Source organism: Centruroides vittatus, unplaced genomic scaffold (genome assembly GCF_030686945.1).
Source record: "Centruroides vittatus isolate TY-2023 unplaced genomic scaffold, ASM3068694v2 contig_299, whole genome shotgun sequence".
Lineage (NCBI taxonomy): Eukaryota > Metazoa > Arthropoda > Arachnida > Scorpiones > Buthidae > Centruroides > Centruroides vittatus.
The window spans coordinates 550,997-570,686 of NW_027121909.1; the positions used below are offsets into that span (position 1 = coordinate 550,997).

Genomic DNA, 19,690 nt, shown 5'->3' on the forward strand with positions numbered 1-19,690 from the left:
TTTTTAATATGAAAATAAATTTACAGAATTGCAGAAAATGCAGATAAGTTTACAAAAACTACATTATTTTTAATATTAAAGTTTGCTATTATTTATTAAATTTTTATTTATAATTGCTTCATACAAAAATTAAAAAAAAAAGATTTTATTTAAATAACATTAAAAATTTATTTTGAATAAATTTATTTTAGTTGAATTTAAATTTATTTTCAGGCAGGCTCTAAATATTTTTAAATATTTTTTTCAATAAAAATTTTTTAATTCTTCATTTTACTAATAAAAATTTTTGGAATTATTATTATATTTAAATTCTAGTTGGAAATAATCACTACAAATTAATTATAAATTGTTTCCACTTAATAAATGCGAGTATAACTTTTGCTTCTATTAATAAATTATTTTCATATTTTCCAAAGTAAATTATTTTTGTTTTCATTAAAAAATTTATCCACTTGAAACTAAGTTGTATTTTGTCTGTTAACTTTGAAAATAAAACATTAATAGCATTTCTATTTGATCTACAATCCTCTAGATTTATCTAAAATAATTATATTATTATTGTAAATAATTTATCTATTCCTTCAAATAATATATATTTTTTCTTTCCTTCTCAATATTATATAAATATTTTTTGAGATTTTACTTTTTATGGATTGTGGTCACTATTAATATTTCAGCAATTGTTTTATAATAGCTTTTAATATTTATTTGCTATAAATTATTGTTTAATTTTTCAATTATAAATCTTTTTAGAAAATAATTAATAATTAAAAAATTTTTCCAGAAAGTCAGTTTTATTATTGTTTTTATTAGAAGATTTAAAGTTTATTTCTTATTACATTTGTCTTTGTTATCAAAGTTACTTCTATTTTTGAATACAAACTATCTATTTTTAGTTTTTAAACTCTGTTTTTCATTCATTTATAAAATTGAATCTACAAGTTTTTTAAACTATAATAAACTTTTAAAAATTTTTATTTGTATTGATATCATTGAATTATGAAATGCTTATTTCTTTTAATATATTATTGGTTGTATAACTGTATAATAAAATAATTCAAATTATTCTTATGCCAATATAACATAACAAGACAATTTTAATAATATATTATACCAGTTTGTATGGATATAATAAAATTTTTTATTATTTAAAACCAAACTTAAAAGACAGCATATTCTGTAGAATATTTAAAAATATCTAAGTTTAATTTCAAATTTCAAAAAATAATATGACTAGTTAATGAACAAAATTAAATTTTATTATATTAGATATATGCTGCATTAATATATCATTTAATATATTTTTATATATTAAATGACACTTGTTATCATATGATATTATTTTTGTGTCATTTTTATATATTTATAATTATATGATTTAAATAAAAATATTAATTTTTCAAAATTATAGGAAAAACAAGATATTTTGTGAGTATTAAAATGTATGAACAGAATGTGGATTTAGCTCATTTAGATAGCGTTCGCTATAAGCAACTGAAAAAAGGAGTTGAAAATGCAGTAAGTATTCTCCTTACTATTAAAAATTAAATACTGCAAATTTATTATTATTTAATCCATAAATTTATAAGAAGCAATATTGTGTAATGTATTCAATTCTTGGAAACTTTTGATGATAATGGCATAACTCTATTATTGTTAAAATTTAACATTTATAGAATGTTTTATATTAATCAAAATATTATGTTAAGATAAAGATTAATGATACAATTAAGCAAACTTGTACATTAATTATAATCTGATATTAGCAACAACAGAATGAATAATAGGAAACAATTTCTCAACCCTTAAACTAGATCTGCACAATCCAGCATCATCATCCTAAGGGAATCATAGAATCATAGATATTCAAGGATTCATGAGATATTTGCAGTTAAAGAGTCAAGATTCAAGCAATTCCATATGACTGACATCTAAGTTTAGGGATTATGAAAGGGAAAAAGATTGTGCACCCCTAATCTAAACAGTGTCAGTCTTAAGCAATAATAATTTCTAAGATCAATTTTATAGAAATTGTTGAAATTAAGGATTTGCTGCATTCAAAATAATTAGTGACATCAGTCTATAATTTATACATCTACAATATATATTTTCATAAATTTTATATCAAAAAAACAATGAGCAACAAGAAAAACATTTCTTTTATTTATTTTTCCTAAAAGATGAAGAACTTGCATAAATATTAACTTTATAAAGTAAAACCATTTCCCATAAAATTGAAGTTTTGAAGATCTTATTTCAAATACTTAAAGTATTGTATAAAAAAAAATAAATTACAGTAAATAAATTTTTGCTGTCTTAATTAATGAAAATTTATGAATCGTTGCAAAACGTCTGCATTAAAATCACTATAAACAAAGATAAATATATATTATTTGTAAACTAGAAAAACATATTTAGTAATTATTCATATCAATGTTTTTTTCAATCTTTAATGCCTTATGTTCTACAAATCAATCTACTAGATTTTAATTTTATAATTATAGAATAAACCTTCTTAGTTAATACTTAGTTAGTTAGCATTAATGCAGAGTAAGAAAAACATGCAGAGTTTAAAAATTTAAACTTATTAATAGAGATAATTAAGTACAGTACCTATTTGCATTAATAGGAATTTAATTTCAATTTCAAATGTAAAAGTAGATAATTCTGGTTTTATCTAAAATGTAATGTACAGTACAGACTTATACAATGGATTTTAAAAGAGCAATGTTTTAAAAACGTCATTTTTTCATAACATAGTTTATTAGTTTTTATAATGTAGGTATATAAGAAGAGAAATATTTTTTACTATTTTATTTTCATAACTATTAAATATGGTTATATCTAGTCACTAATATCCTAGTTATGCTGCATTTTAAAATATTTTAAAAATTATAACAAATAAATTCTTATTTTTTGTCATGTTTGTAACGCTACTATTGATTTCTATAAATAATACAGTGAAAACTGCTTAGGCGACCACCTGCATTGGACAGGAAAAAATTTCTGGCACGGAATAGTATATACATAGAGTCTTCGTATAAGTTACCTAGAGTACCTAGATATCAGAGTAGTGACATACGAATCATCGCCGCCACGTTCTGTCGACAGAACGTGGCGGCGATGATTCGTATGTCGCTACTCTGATATCTAGGTACTCTAAGTTACCTGTATTAAACGACCACCTGTGTAATGCGACCGCGGGCAGTGATTTTTGGTCCGAAACAACAGACAACAACTGTAATAAACAGCCACTTTTGCGAATATAGGCCTATCTATTCTAAACTATTGTTCGAACCCATCTCAACAACGTTTCTCCCTTCTAGTACAGGGTGGACCAAAAAGAATATACGTATTTCAAACTGATATATTTAGTAAACTATCGATAGTAGCGGTGTGCTGTGGGTATCGGAGGAACGAGTGCATTGTCTAGTTTGTGTCCATGTCCCCCAGATGTCAGTTGTACTTGGTTACAATGACGTATTCACAGTTGTTGTAAAATGGCTACGCCACAGCACAAAGTATCTTCATATGTTGCAAAACTGGTTGTTTCCGAGGCTGAACAAGGACAACCTCATTTTTCAACAAGACGGGGCACCCCCTCACTGGAATCGTCAAGTTCATCAGTTTCTGAATGAAACTCTTCCGAACCGTTGGATTGGACGTCAAGGAGCTGATGATTTAGCACTTTTCAGCTGGCCTCCACGGTCACCGGATTTGACGCCGTGTGATTTCTTCCTGTGGGGTTTCATCAAGGACACCGTCTATGTTCCTCCACTACCACAGAACCTCGATGAGTTGAAGAACCGGATCCGTACTGCCATTACATCAGTGACACCGGACATGCTTAGTCGAGTATGGCAGGAATTTGAGTATCGGTGTGATATTGTTCGTGTCGCTGGTGGAGGACATATTGAACACCTGTAATCTAAACTAGAGAGTTTCATAAATATGTGTCCCAAGTTCCATAGTTGTATGTCTTACAGTTTATTAAATATATCAGTTTGAAATACATATATTCTTTTTGGTCCACCCTGTATAATGAATTAGTCAAAACTCCTGTTCAAACCCATCTCGGGCACTTCTCTCACTCTTGAAATTAGTTGCAGGTGTTAATGGATTAATCCAGCTACAAAAAAAAAAAAAAAAAAACTAATTTCTGTTTGTTCGAAAATGTCGGAAAAACGAGAGATGCGAAGTGCTGTCATTTGAAAGTCGTATTAGAGAAAGTGAAAATGACTTCTCACAACGGAGATTAGCGGAGAGATTTAACTGTGGAAAACGCAAATTTTTAAAATTTTACAACAGAAGAAGTCGATACTGGAGGAATGGGAAAGCAATGGAAACAAGGATAGCAAACGAAAAAGAAAGCAACTGAATGAAGAGATAAACAAATTGATATGGGAGTGGTTTCAAAAGGCAAGTGCTAAACGGATTCCTTTGAGTGGACCAATCATTCAGGCAAAAGGATACGAATTTGCAGGAAAATTAGGGATTTCGTCGTTTTGCGCCAGCAATGAATGGCTGGAAAGTTTCCGGAAACGTCATAACATTGTTTATCGTACTTTGTGTGGTGAAAGTGGTGACGTCAATCAAGTTAATGTAGAAGATTGGAAACAGAGTGTTCTTTCGATGATAGATGGATATGATTTTAGCCATGTCTATAACACAGACAAAACAGGCCTTTTTTTGTGCCATTCTGGATAAAACTTTAATTGTAAAGGGAAAGAAGTGTTTAGGAGGCAAGATGGCGAAAGAATGCTGGACTGTAATGTTTTGCTATAGGGATTAGGAGCATGCATTAGGAGAGAAAGAACCAGCATTGGTCATTTCTAAGTCACTTCAACCTAGATGCTCTAAAGCAGGGGTCCCCAACCTTTTTGTACCTAAGAGCACATTTTAGAATACCGGTCGGACGGCGGGCACCATTTATTTTTTCAAGGTGAATTTAGAATTGGACATAGTTAATAATACATACACATGATATACAAAAAACATTTAATTCCAAAAATGTAATTTAACATACACAAGAATATTAACAATAATTTTTATAAAACAAGTAATTACTAAACAATGCATACAAAATCTACAAAGTATAAAAATTCTTTATAAAAAAATATAAATCTCAAAGTCAATGTGATTTTTGGCATTGCATTTTATTGGCCATAGCTTTGTAATTAGAAGAGTATGATGTTATTCCTGCTCGTAAGCAATCGTCAAGGTGTTCATCTGTAAGTCGTGATCTGTACTTTGATTTTATAATGTTCATTGTTGAAAACAATGATTCACACAAGTATGTGGAACCGAAAACGATTTTATTTTATATGCTGCTTTTTTCAAGAATGGAAATTTGTTTCTTTCAACTATATTCCAGAAATTCTCATCTGATAAAATGGATTTTAGGATAATGTCGTTCTGAAGATCCAAAATTTCTATCTCAACCCCTCCAAACTACCCCCTCTGGAGAGACCCGGAATCGAATCCGATCGGGTTGAAAAATCCCCAGGAATTTTTCAGGATGGTTCAAGCGGATATGTCGGGCCCTGTCCCTCATCACCTGGCCGCCCAATTGTATGGTGGCCGAATACATAATGGGCTTGCTTAAAAAGGCCTTAGTGCCTACAGGGGGGGGGAGTTTAAAAAGGAAAAAGTTAAAATTGCTTAAAATATCTTTTAAAACAGAAAAACCTAAAACCAAATTGATGAAGGGTCATGATATATGCAAAATGCACATATTAGTTTAATAAAGAAATGTCAGTCAACTTTCAAATTAAATAACTATGGTTTGAGAAGTTCTTTGAAATAGGAAAATTATTATTTTTGTTCTACTTTTATTATTTAAGGATTAACATGTCTAGATTATAATAATAAGTATTAAAACTTTGTCACGAAAAAGGATATTTAAAAAAATACATTCTACAGACACTTTCAATTTTTACTTAAAAATAGATATATTCATTTATTATAAAGGAGACAAACAAAAATGTATTCGAAAAAAAGCATAATTTGAAAAACATAATAAAACAAATATTTGTTTTATGTGGGTCTGTAATTAATCAAAAACGACAAAACACCATTTTAAAGTGATTTTTATTCAAGTAATATATTTATAAATAATATGTAGCCAAAAATGTAGCCATGTCAAATTTATGTAACCCAAAAAGTAGCCAATGCGCCAAATGATATTTTTTACGCCAAACTAAAAAAAGGGTAGCCAAATTTGGTGCAAAGTGGCCAAATATGGCAACGCTGAATGAGCTCCAGACAAATGTCTGCATTGTCACAGCAACCATAGAAACGGACCGATTAATTTCATTTTAGGTATGGGAAATTTGGTTGGCGAAAATTTGGCGCGAGAGGAAAAAGAGATCGGTCGCATTTCGCTTTGTGCTTTTATCTGTGTTGGATGCCATTTCTACTTTTGTGTGGTTAATCATTAAAAATGAAAAAACTTTTACATAGCATTTTATTGAAAACTGAAATATTTTTATTTTTATTGTGGTCGCACAGCGGCGGGCGCACACAAAACGATCGGCGGGCGCTATGGTGCCCGCGGGCATAGGGTTGGGGACCCCTGCTCTAAAGGTATTGACATCTCAACTTTGGACATAACCTGGAAAGCCAACTCCAGAGCTTGGATGACAGCAGACATTTTTCAAGAATGGATAGAAAAATTAAGTGAAAAAATGAGGAACCAAAACAGGAAAATTTTACTTTTTCTCAGTGATGTGGTGAACATAACTGGCACCTGGAGCACAACATTATTGGCACCCCCCTCCCTTCTCCAGAAACACATATAGTTTGTCTTGGAGACCATTTGGGCGCCCCTCTGCGAGGGGCGCCCGGGGCATGATACACCCTCTTGCACCCCCTTGCTACACCACTGCTTTTTCTGGACAATGTTGCCTGCCATCCCCCAAGATTACTTTCGAATGTTGAATTGAAATTTTTTCCGCCCAACACTACGAGCCACCTTTAACCATTAGATCACGGCATAATTCGGGAGTTTAAGATACTATACAGAAAAGGACTTGTAAAATTTTTGCTTGTTTGGTTGGAAAGTGCTTGAAAGTGCAACACAACTTGCTAAACAACTGACTGTTTTGGATGCAGTTAAATGGATTAAAAATGCCTGGAAGGAAGGAAATTCTGAAATGATCAACAAACGTTTTAGAAGGTGTGGCTGAAGAATGTTTTAGAAGGAAGGTTTTTCCAAATTCTGCAGATGCTCCGGATTCTGAAAATATTTTAGAAGCGGAACTTCTCAAGAGCTTTGTACTGCTGCACAAATTAATGACATTGTAGCTATTGAAGATGTTCAATGCTTTAAAGATTTGGATAACAACTGGGAGGATCAACTTATGGTTGGGGAAAAGACTAATCAACAACCATCACAAACAACAGAAAATGATGACGATGATAATGAAGAACAAAGTGATATTCGTATCAAACCTTTTCCACTATCAGAGATGCTTTTCACAATTTCAAGATTGAAAGCAATGTTTGTCAATCTTGAAAGACCACATCTTTTGGAAAGCACAGATTTAATTGAAAACGAGCTTGAGGAAGTTATCCTAAAGCAAAAGTTAAAACATGTTAGACAGACTAAGGTAACGGAATTTTTTAATATGCACATGTAAATATGTATTGTCTAACCTGTACATGTAAATTTAATTTATTAAATTTTCTGTTCTAAATTGCTTTAAAACGGTGTTGTACTTTACATGAATTTAAATACAGGTACAGTACATGCAAGAATACATATTGTATCCTTACTGTAAATTTATCGTACTGTAGACCTACAGTATTTTTCTTGACATATAAAATATTGTACATGATACAATTAATCAGCTGATCTCATCATTTGGTAAAATTTATTTTATTTATTTATTTATTTATTTTTGAAGCTCATATACAGTACATGTGCAATAAATAGTTTCTGTACCAACCTACCTTATTTTCAGGATATTTTTAGAAAAATAATATCCAAGTAATTTTCGCACACAAAATATTCAAAACAACAATAAATGCATTAATGCAAAAATCAGTTTTACACGCAACCTTCCTTTTTTGATTCCACGATTGTCATTGGACAATTGCAGAATGTAATGAAATCACATTATGACAAAAAATAATAAAATAGTTTTATTATTAATTAATAATTTTTCTTATTGTACTTAAAAAAATATTAAATATTAAAAAAATACAGTATTTTTGAAGTTAAAATAAGATTAAACTAACCAAAACTAAAACCAAAGTGATGGAGAGATACCACATGGTTTTATATTGATGATGTAATACATATAACTGAGGAGAAAACGAAGAGAAACAACTTGAATTAATTATCTTGGAAAAAAGAAAATGTGCATTATAATTGAGAAAATGCAAGTACTGTATTAATCTTTAAAATATTGGTATTAAATCTATCATAAAATCAAGATGACGCCTGTAAATCGAGTTATCCGATAAGAAAAAATACAATACCAATATAGCTCTATCGTTGAAAAAATTGCTTATAAATGCTCACCTCGAGTTTTGTTTAGTAGAAATGGCTAAAAATTGCGCAAAATACGTATGGAAATACGGTATTACAGCACTACCTGTATTGGATGACTTTCTGTCTAAAAGACCACTTTTTGAAGGAACCGTGGGTGGTCGCCATAGACAGATTTTACTGTATTTTAAAATTCTTACTTCTTATTTTACATTAAGATTGTTTTTACAATATTAAAAGAATTTTTAGTATGTTATTAATTAATATAATAGTATATTTGTATTTTTTAATAGCTTAATGCACTTCTAAAACCACGACTTTATCAGGTTGACAATTTGACAGTCACAAGTTTTGAGTAAGTATTCTCATCTTTTGCTTACAAATATTGAAGATTTTAAATTGTGCAGTTATTAATAAATCTAACATTATTATAGACCTAGTCCCATTGTACATTTTCATTTTTTGGGTGAGAAAGATGATAACCAACAAGCTAAAGTTGTTCTAGAGGAGGCATTGAAAACTGGAAAAATTGATAAATATCGTGTTAATCGCACATATCTAATATTAAAATGGGAACCAGGTAATTCATTGAAATAATGATGCAATTATTATACTGTTAAGAAAATAAAACTGAAGATTTTTTTTTTAATTCTAGCTCTTAGTATTCAAGGAATAGAAACTTCTGAAAAAATGCCAATTGTTGAAGGAACTGAATTTAGCTTAGCTTGCATTGCACAAGGATCTGCTTCCATGTCTTTCAAATGGTTCAAAGATGGTGCTCCAATTAATGTTCATACACCATATCGTACTATATGGACATCTCAAGTGCCAAAAAATTCAAGGGATCAATATACTGCTTTATTAGGATTTGACAGAACAAATATATTAGATTCAGGTAAGAAGTTTAAAATAATTTCATTAAAAAAATTTGTTGAAAAATTTAATAGTAGCATTTCTCTTGTATGCAACTTAAATTCTCAATTTTGCCATATCATTATGTCCTTATTTTATTGCTATAATTAAGAGCTTTACAAACATTTTTATTTGTTATGTAAATAGAGCTTTGCATATATGAAGATATCAACAAATTATTAAGATTGAAGTTAACTGAAGTCAAAAATGCATTTCATCTTGGGCCGAAATGCATTTTTGACAAACTGACAGCAATAAAAAACATCTAAAACAGTGAGTAGCTTTACTCCTTATGTGATTATATCTGAATAAAATGTCACATTATTTGCGAATTAACTTCAATCGTAATAACAAGTAAATATGGATTTTGATATTCACTGAAAGAATATCTACAAGTATTTTCAATAAATATTTTACATAATTATAATGTTTAGAGCAAATAAAATTTCAATTACAAACACATTTAATTGTGTATAAAACTGTAAACATAAATTTAAAAAATTAATCAAATATTTGTTTCTGTGAATATATTGTCTACTTGGACTTTGTTTATTAATAGCAGTTATTTTACCAGTTTCTGATTAGCAAAGAGAGGAAATCTTAGTCAAAACAAAATATCTTTATTTTGACTTTTGACTAAGATTTCCTCTCTTTGCTAATCAGAAACATCACCACTATAATAAGTCCTATTAATAAACGAAGTCCAAGTAGACAATATATACATGGAAATGTAAAAAGTAAGAACAAAGAGGAAGAAAGAACAAATATTTATGTTTGATTTATATTTAGTAGTTTTACACTACTAAAAGTGAAATTAATAACACATGCATGCAACAAATAATTCAAAATATTATAACAGTAATTTATTGATTATATAAAATAGATATATTAACTGACACAATATAACTTCATACAATATTTACAAATATGGATTTTATGGCATAAAATACAACCAAGAAAGGTTTATGGAAATGAATAATACTTGTTTATCTATACATAGTTGTATTCCAAGTAGTAATGGAAGGGAATTTTTTTTAACCAAAGAAATGTAAAATCAATTAGTTATATTAAACTTTTCTACTAAAAAAAGAATAACTCACTATCTGATCAATTTTCCAATAAGTTTATAAAATGTACAACTTGCATCAGTTTTCCTATTTTACTTGTAAGAAAAAAATTTCATTCTCCAGACAGAAGAATATCATTCTCTCTGCTTTCCTTTTCTCTGCTTTACCTATAAGACTGATCTGTACAGTCAATATAGCAGCAGCAGCAGCCACTATATTGACTATACAGATGGCTGCCACTTTCCCAGAATATTTTACAGAATTCCAGAATAAGTTTACAGAAGATAAACATGGCTTCTCTATCCTTTTAATCACTACAATACTAGTGGTTCCAAAACTTTGAAAGGTTTCAGTTATATTTTGGCATATCCATATTTTTAGCTTTTAGTCATTAATTAATAAATTGCAATAAAATAATAAGCATCTCAGGCATCTTATATTATTGTTTGATGGATTTTTGACAGCATTAATTTGAAATGTGTTGTTAAAATAATTTAATAAATTATAAAATTTAATAAAATGAATCAACTTTATTTTTCAAAAAGTCATTAAGATATAATATTTTAAGATATATAATATACAAATTTATCACATTATCTATATTATTATAATAAATTATTATAAATGTTGTTACTTAAAGCTTAATATAGATTTAAATATTATTTTAAACTATTTATTAAGTAATAAAATAAAAGTGTTTTTTAGAAAATGGACCTGCAGATTCCTGACAAGTATATTGTGAATACCTCCTGTGGTTGGCAGACCTCAGTTTAAAAACCGCTTCTATATACTATGATTGAAAATATTAAGTTAATGAAAAATAATTCTATTATAAATGGCAAGATAATGATTATGAATATAGGAATTCATAACGAAACTGAAAAAATAAATGGCAGTCAAATTATTAAAATCTTTCAATATGAAAATATAATGAAGCATAATCATTAATATAATATATTTTTCTATTGCTATAACAGAAATATATATGAAAATATAATGATTTAAATATGTTTGATTTTCCAAGCATTTAAGACAGGTTATGATGCAAAGTATAGACTTGATACTTTACATCTAATTAAAGAATGCAAGCGTAATAAATATATTAAGTTATTAAATTTAATAATATATAAAGTAATATATTAAAATTTTAAAACAGTAAATTTATATTGATATGTTTCATTTTCACAAATTGTATTTTTTTCAAATCTTTATCTGAAATAAAGTTGCAATCAAATTAAAAGCATTTGTATGAGATAATTTTTAACTTTACTAGCATAATTTATAATTTTAAACAACTTTTTGACAAAATCATTAACAAACTGATGATGATCAAGACCATTGAGAGGAGGAAGCTGAGGATTTTTTCCCAGCCTAGTAGCCTTTGTGGTTCCAATGCTTATAAATTAATTTACTTTTACTAACAAAAGATAGTCTTTAAAATTTCTTTTTATTAATGAAATACATAGAATGTTTCTTTATTTGTTCAAAAAGAAAGAAAAAAATGGCAAAAATGGTCTGCTAAAAGATAAAAGGAACCCACTCCACTCCAGGTCAATACAAGCTCTTAATGTCCATGATGATGATTCATTACAAATGAGAATTTTAATCATTTAGTAAAACAATTCAAATAATGTTGGATCTATAGATAAATAAATATTTAACAATAATCTTTAAAACCCAGCATTATATTTATTTTATTAATATTTTTGAAAAGTTTAAATAATGTATAGTAAGTAAATTCACTGTGGACTTCAGAGCTCCAAATATTTATTCATTATTAAAGTGATTATAAGAATAATTTATGTAACTAAAAAACTTTTGTTTTTATTGAAATTTAACTTATAAATATATAAGACTCAGCCATCACATTTTTATTTTATAGATGTAAGTAGATGAATGCTTTTTATTTACAGAAAAAATATTTATACATGCTACATACATTAATAATGCTAATATTTTTTAATGAAAATAGCAATTGAATTTACCAACTATATTTCAATATTGTTATATTTTGTTGTATGTAGACATATAGTTTAAATTAATAAAACATTGTATACAGCGTAATTTTACGTGTGTAATGCTTACATTGATTTCACACATGTAATGACACATTCTATATGCAAAATGAATATCAAATATTTAATAAAAATAATATAAAAACTCTTATTAATCATATATTATTATTTTAGGTGTTTTTACGTGCCAAGTATCAGATTGGGATAATACACACAATAAAAGTTTGCAAGTAAATGTTATATCAGCTCCTTTGTTTTTATTAGAACCTTTAACTGCAACAATTTATCAAGGACAAAGTTTCATAATTACTTGTATTCCTGAAACTTATGGCAAATTTGGATACACTTGGCTTAAGAATGGAAAAGTATTAAATCCATCTCTTCAAACAGAACTTATTGAAGATTTATATCCAGTAGGAACTAGATTGTTAGTTCACTCAGCAAAATCATCAGTTATTTATACATGCATTATATCCAGTAACACTGGAACTACTAAGAAAGACAGTATTATAACAGTCATCGATAAAGGTAATATTTAATTATTTATTTATGTTGCTGTATTTTTTTTTAAGTCTTAATTAAAATAACTTGAACTAATTAATTAATAAGACAGTTTTATTAAATACTAGCTTATGTATCTGGCATTGCTCGAGTAAAACAGAACAAAGATAAAAAATTTATATATAGTTTTGAATTTAGTTTTATTTCTTAAAAAAAGCTTATACATAATCAACTCTTACATCTAATTTTCTGTTTTATACAAAACATTTGAACTTGTTAATTTTGTAGAGCTTTTTGATTTACAATATTTTTTGTTTTTCCCACTGGTGCATATACAAATAATTTTTCAGGGATTCTGACTCTAGAGCAAGCCAACTATAGCTGGCCATGAGAAAAGTATGGACTTTCCAAGTTCACACCAATCACTTTTGTTTATAGTCCTTGCAAAGACTAATCTGACTGGAAATTGCAGCCACTTAAACTGAAATGGTATATCCTTGTGAATTAATGGTATTCTTGGAATTAACACATCTCATGCTGAACTTCATGTTAAAATTTTTGCCTTAACGACATTCAGCATCATTTTTTTTTACAATAATTCTTACCCCATTGTATAACTTTGGTGGATCAAAATTTCATAAAAGCATTACTGGTGCTCCAACCTTTAGATCAGGTTCAAGGAATTTAAAAACTCCACTGGGTATATTACTTCTTGATCTGCCTTCAAAACGGAATCAATGGTTTTATATGTCTTAAGAGCTGGGGTATGTGCTATGCCAATTTGACAATGTTTTGTTCTCTTGTCCATCTCCTTATATAGCTTAATGTCAATTCTAGAGTTTAAGTCCAGATCAGTTTAAGAATAAAGATTTGTATAAAGTTACAAACCAACAAGAATTGATTTATTATTATTTACTATAACATTGCCAAGAATACTATTATTTACACTATATAATATTATGTTATATATGATACTATCATTTTTTTCCCCTTATTTTTTTTTACAAATTACTTCTTATGGTTCATTAAAGAAACTGCATTCATGTTAGTTTGAAAGATTAAATTCTCTTCTATCTACAATTTTTTTTTAAAGATATAGCACATCATAATAATTACATTGCACTGCTCTTTCAATCCTTTATCCTGTGATAGATGTATCATATTGTGATAAATGAATGATTTATGCTTTAAAATGTTACAAAAAAATTTACATTTATTTTTTAAAATTTGATTTGATTTTTTTCACTTTACATATATTCAGTTAGCTAACTTGCAACAAATACAAATGGAACAGTTCTTTTGAATTCTTTGTTATTGTGAATTCTGAGGACCTTTAATGTCAATTTGACACAATTTTTACAATTCACAATATTTAAACCTACTATATAAAGCCATTATTGAACTGTTTCAATGATAATTCCATCATAAAAACCATTGCAGTCATTTAATTAGATAATATATTTTTTATATACATATTTAATAAAAAAACAGATTATTAATTCTAATCAATAAATAAAATTTAGACCAAAAAGTAATTAATATTTAAGGATATAAAGCAAATGCAATTGTCAGACTATTTCTGATTGTATATGCTTACAGTAATAAAAATTTTTCATAAATATAATTATTTTTATTGAATTCAAATTCAAAAACAAATATCAACAACGGTTAAATGTTGTTACACAGTCATATTTTGTGGTTAGAACAGTTTTTGCATTGCATAGGATATTGTAAAGGTTGACTATTTTTAAATTTATCTTTTTGGTGGTCACAAAAAATAGCTTGATCAACCTATGTATTCAATTTGATCTCTGTAATTGATATCATATCAAATTGAGATCAGCAAATAAAAATATCGTTATTTTTATTTACTAAAATATTGTTTCAAAAATTTATTAATTGGAAGTAGTAATATTGCCTAATAACACAAGTCAAATAATTGATTTTTTACAATAAATTTGAGAACAGCAATTAAAATTTTTTTAAATTATTTGAAAAATTTAATTTTAGTGATATATAATTTTAAAAATTGTTATTGCTTAAATTTGAAAAAGTGGTTTTGTGAAGCTTTAATTTAAACAGCATTTCCTTCATTCCCTTTTAAAGTTATTTTTAAGGATTGTTGAACCAATATTTATTCTCAAGGAATTCAGAGTGGAAAGTAACAATCATGCATTGTTACAGATTTAAAGAAAATTATGAAAGTAATTAATTAATATTATGAAATCAAATAAATTACATTTGAACAGCTTAAGAGTATAGGGTAATTTTAATTATAAACAACTTTTATATTTTGAATAAGAGAAATTTATAATAAAAACATAGAAAATTAAAAATTTAAATCAATTTGGAATAAATACAATTAAAATTTAATTTTTTTCTTTAATAGAAACACCAATATGTCAATCTGAGAGACATAAAAATATAGAATGGAGTATCACTGCTGCTAATACAGTTAATCTTCAAAATTGTCCTCATGGATATGAAGGTAAATATGTTGATATTGAAATATTTATGTAATCATGTTTTATAAATAAATATGATTCCTTTTTTTCTTAGTTTTCTGCTAGTTATAGCAGATCCAGTGAGCACCACCTCTTTTTCCATGCTACTCTATCCTGCACTTTTGTCTTTAGCTCCTTATAACTATCCTCTTTTAAGTCATCCTTGTGGACGAATCAAATAAAGATAAACAAATAACATCACCACAAACCCGATACATTGTATAACTACAAACCAATCAATGCTGTATGTCATCAGGCTAGATAATGGCTATAATACTAATAAATTATGAAACAGTTTCATATCAACAAGACAATTAAAGATCTAGTACCAAATAGTTTGATTTGGTACTAGAGGGGGTGTTAGGCATCATCTCTTAATAAATTTAATAATTATAATTTTTAATTAAATAATTTAAATAATTTATAACTACTGGAGCACTTTGGAGTGGTTTACTGGATGTGTCCCCAGCTGGCACCATAATAATCATCGATGGTTGCAACATAATGTTATATATACTGGACGATGAGATTGGACCGGAGGTCCGGGTAGCATAATTGGCAACGCATCTGCATGGTAAGCAGGAGTTGCAGGTTTGAGTCCTGCTCTGGGCTGATTATTATCTTCCAGTAGTTCTAAATTATTTAATTAAAAATTATAATTATTAAATTTATTAAGAGATGGCACTTAATGCCTCCCTCTAATACCAAATTGTTTTCATAATTTATTAGTATTATAGCCATTATCTAACCTGATGACATACAGCATTGATTGGCTTGTAGTTAAACAAGGATAGTTATATTAATTCTTTTTTCTCTCATTTCTTTCTTCCTGCAATCATTTCTTTTATAACATCATTCCATAAGCCTTCCTTCCAAAACATGATTACATAAACAAAGATTTATACTTAGTTTTAGTTTAATAAGTTAAAACTATTTGTTTCTTGAAAACATGAAAAAATTGAATTTTGTCTAGAGAAAAATTTGATGTTTTATTAAAATATTTACTATTATCTTAATAAAATAAATGGGATTTCAATACCAGACAAATTTTCAATACCAGTATTTTGATGATAGAATATCTGCAAAACTGGTAGTAATTATATTTTTCAATATTTGGAAAACATTTCCAGTCAAACTTAAATATAGATATCCCCATATAGCAACATGGTAGTTAGGTACTGAAAAAGCACCATGTTATGCAGATCCATGCTATACGAAACAAAGGACAAAAACAAAACATAGGGTTATGTTCCAAAAGTTTTTTTTTTTTTTTTTAACTCTTTCCGCCCTGTGGGCACTAAGAGGGCCTCTTTTAGTAGGCCCATTATGGGTTTGGCCAGGCCCACAATGGGGCGACCGGGTGGTGAGGGACGGGGCCCGACATATCCGAACGGACCACCCCCGAAAAATTCCTGGGGATTATTTGACCCGTTCAGATTCGATCCTGGGTCCCCCAGAGCGGTAGGCTGCCACCTTGACCGCTCGGCCATCCGGCCGTCAATTCCAAAAGTTAACAAAAGTATACTTTTCTTTTTCATTACTAAGAGAAATGTGTTTCTTTGTTTCTGTATGCTATGGAATTTCCTCTTTATACATATTACAGGTTCAAATAAGTATCATAAAGACATTCCAGAACTTGCTGATCTATCATGTCACACATCTTTCTTCCATTTGAAAAAGTAAATATAATACAAACAATGTTCAAGTCCTTTAAATCCTCTTTCACTCCATTCAGGAGCTAAACAGTAGGTAACTTGAAGTAAAACACTTCATAATATTGATCTATAAAGATTATTAAAAGTTACACATTAAAAATGTTCTCAACATCAACCTTTCATTGTAGGATTTGACCTCTACAAAACATTAAAAAGATGTTAAAATTTTTACAACAGCATCCATGTCATATAATCGCACTTATTAACTGAAAGTCCTCTGGTGGATTTTTTGGGCAATTAAAGATCATTTACTTAACCATACATGTATGATTATGTAAATGATAGAGCACTGCCATTCGTCAATTTTTGGCTCAAAAAGGTATTGCAACTTTAGACCATCTAACCTATTCTCTTGATTTGGCTCCCTGTGACTATTTTCTGTTCCCAAAACTTAAAATTCCAATGAAAGGGACTCATTACAAGGATATTCCCGAGATTGATCTCGGGAATATCCTTGTAATGAGTCCCTTTCATTGCTGCTGTGACCGCAGTACTAAACCAGGTGCCAAAACAGGAACTGAAAAAGTCCTTAAATTTTATTACTCATTCTGAATGTTGTATTGCTTAGTTTTTTTGTTCTTAGACAAAAATTCAGTTTATTTTTAGACAACCTGTGTATTTTTAGAATGGTATTATAAATATTGTAGCAGTTGCAACAAAACACAAAGACTGTATATTAAAAAACTATAGAAAGTTGATACCTAATAAGTAGTATTGATCATTGAATTTTTCAGTTTTAGATTTTAACCAGTATTACTGGGATCCCTAAACTAAGTAAAACTATCATTATCTTCAAATGCATACATTTTCTGACATGCCTATTTTATTTTTATGGTAATATTATCACATTCAGCTGTATATTTTAAATAAATTTAATTTAAATTACAAAATTTGTAGGTATTATCAGTAGAAAATGTGTTATTAGAAAAGGAAATATTGCAAGTTGGGAAGAACCTGATTATTCTTCATGTTTATCAGCAAGATTGAAAAGTATTAAAACTCAGGTTTGTATATTTTAATTTTAAATATTTTATTTCTTTATGATCACTTTTGAGAAAAATATTATAAAAATAATAAACTTTATTTCATCTTGTTCAGTTTTCTTTTAATCCCATCAACTTTCTCTCATTTACAGAGTATTTCATAAGTTTTGGATGCATTTATCTCATTTTATTCAAAGTTAAGTTAAATATATGAATTGATTTCACTAAGATTTCATTGTATTTCAAAATTTTGAAATTTTGTGTTAAGAATTAAATGTTAATAATGCAATTTCTAACACAGAATTCTTTGAAATATTTTTTCAGTTAAAAAGTTTTAATATTTTCCATTTAACAATACATTATATGACTGTTTCATGAGATATCTAAAATTAATTGGTCAGGCAAAACTAAAGATTTTCTTAGATCTTCCCACAATGAATTAATTCATGGTGAAGCAATTGCTAAAACCAGAATTATTAACTATTCGTGAAATTTGAATGACCAATTGACAATGTGCTAAGATCTCTAATGATTAGAAATTCTGCAACAGGATGATATCCTTAATAGAAAATAAAGTATATTATTGATTTTTAAATAGGCATATAATAAACTAAATAATGAATTAGAACTAATCTAATGATTACAGAAAACTAATTAGTAATAGATTGTAATATATTGTCACATTTCATTCTTTAACTCATCAGTATTAATCAATACTAATTTTCTTCTTAAGACATATAGACTTGTAACAGATTTTACACTTTTATAATATATTCATGAATAGAAGGTGTATCAACTTCTATTCATGAATATATGATAGTTACCATCTGAAAAAACCTACAAAACTCAAAAAAGACACATATTCTGTATGTTACAAGAAAAAAGAAAAGAAAGATAAATAGAATAGAGAATATTGACTGAAAAAAACAAGATACATACAGGAAAAATAATACTCAGATAAAGGCAGACAAGATCCAATCATCACTTGCTTCACAATTTCTTTAGATTTCCAATGTTCCTAGGGATCTAGTTTGAACTCCCAAAAAATTCCCATAATTCATTACATTAACCCTTTCAGCATTCTTGTCTTGTTCTTCCTTCCAAGGCCAAAACATAATCTTTTATCCCCTTTCTTTTCTACTTAAAAATCCTTTTCATTTATCTTTCTCCTCTACAAGAAATATTGTTCATTCATTTTGGATAATCATCATCTTAACTTGTACCAAAGGCAAAGAAATATTGAAGTATAAGAAAACAGGATGTTGAAGAGCAGTAGGTATTGTACTTCAAGAGCTGTACTTCAGGATGTTCAAGAGCAGCTGATATTCAATTTGAAGTATTGAAAATTAATTCAATTCAATAAAAATCAATTTACAATTGTGAGACTATTGAAGGGGACCGGAACCACACAAACGAATAAATTTTGTTTTCTTGTATATAGAAAAAAATATTTTGTAAAGCGGCAAAAAAAAAAAAAAGAAAAAAAGAAAAATTGCCAT

At 28.1% G+C, this 19,690-nt stretch overlaps 1 protein-coding gene across 7 annotated transcripts in view; it reads left to right on the forward strand.

Moving 5' to 3' along the window:
- LOC136972618 (uncharacterized) overlaps positions 1-19,690 on the forward strand; it is a 264,970-nt gene that overhangs the window by 219,211 nt on the left and 26,069 nt on the right. For all 7 annotated transcript variants that reach the window (XM_067267201.1, XM_067267202.1, XM_067267197.1 and 4 more), the window contains exons 6-12: positions 1,412-1,518; positions 8,788-8,849; positions 8,929-9,074; positions 9,150-9,389; positions 12,663-13,016; positions 15,379-15,477; positions 18,106-18,212. In XM_067267201.1, coding sequence (XP_067123302.1) covers positions 1,412-1,518; positions 8,788-8,849; positions 8,929-9,074; positions 9,150-9,389; positions 12,663-13,016; positions 15,379-15,477; positions 18,106-18,212 — 1,115 coding nt within the window. The remainder of the gene's footprint in view (positions 1-1,411; positions 1,519-8,787; positions 8,850-8,928; positions 9,075-9,149; positions 9,390-12,662; positions 13,017-15,378; positions 15,478-18,105; positions 18,213-19,690) is intronic.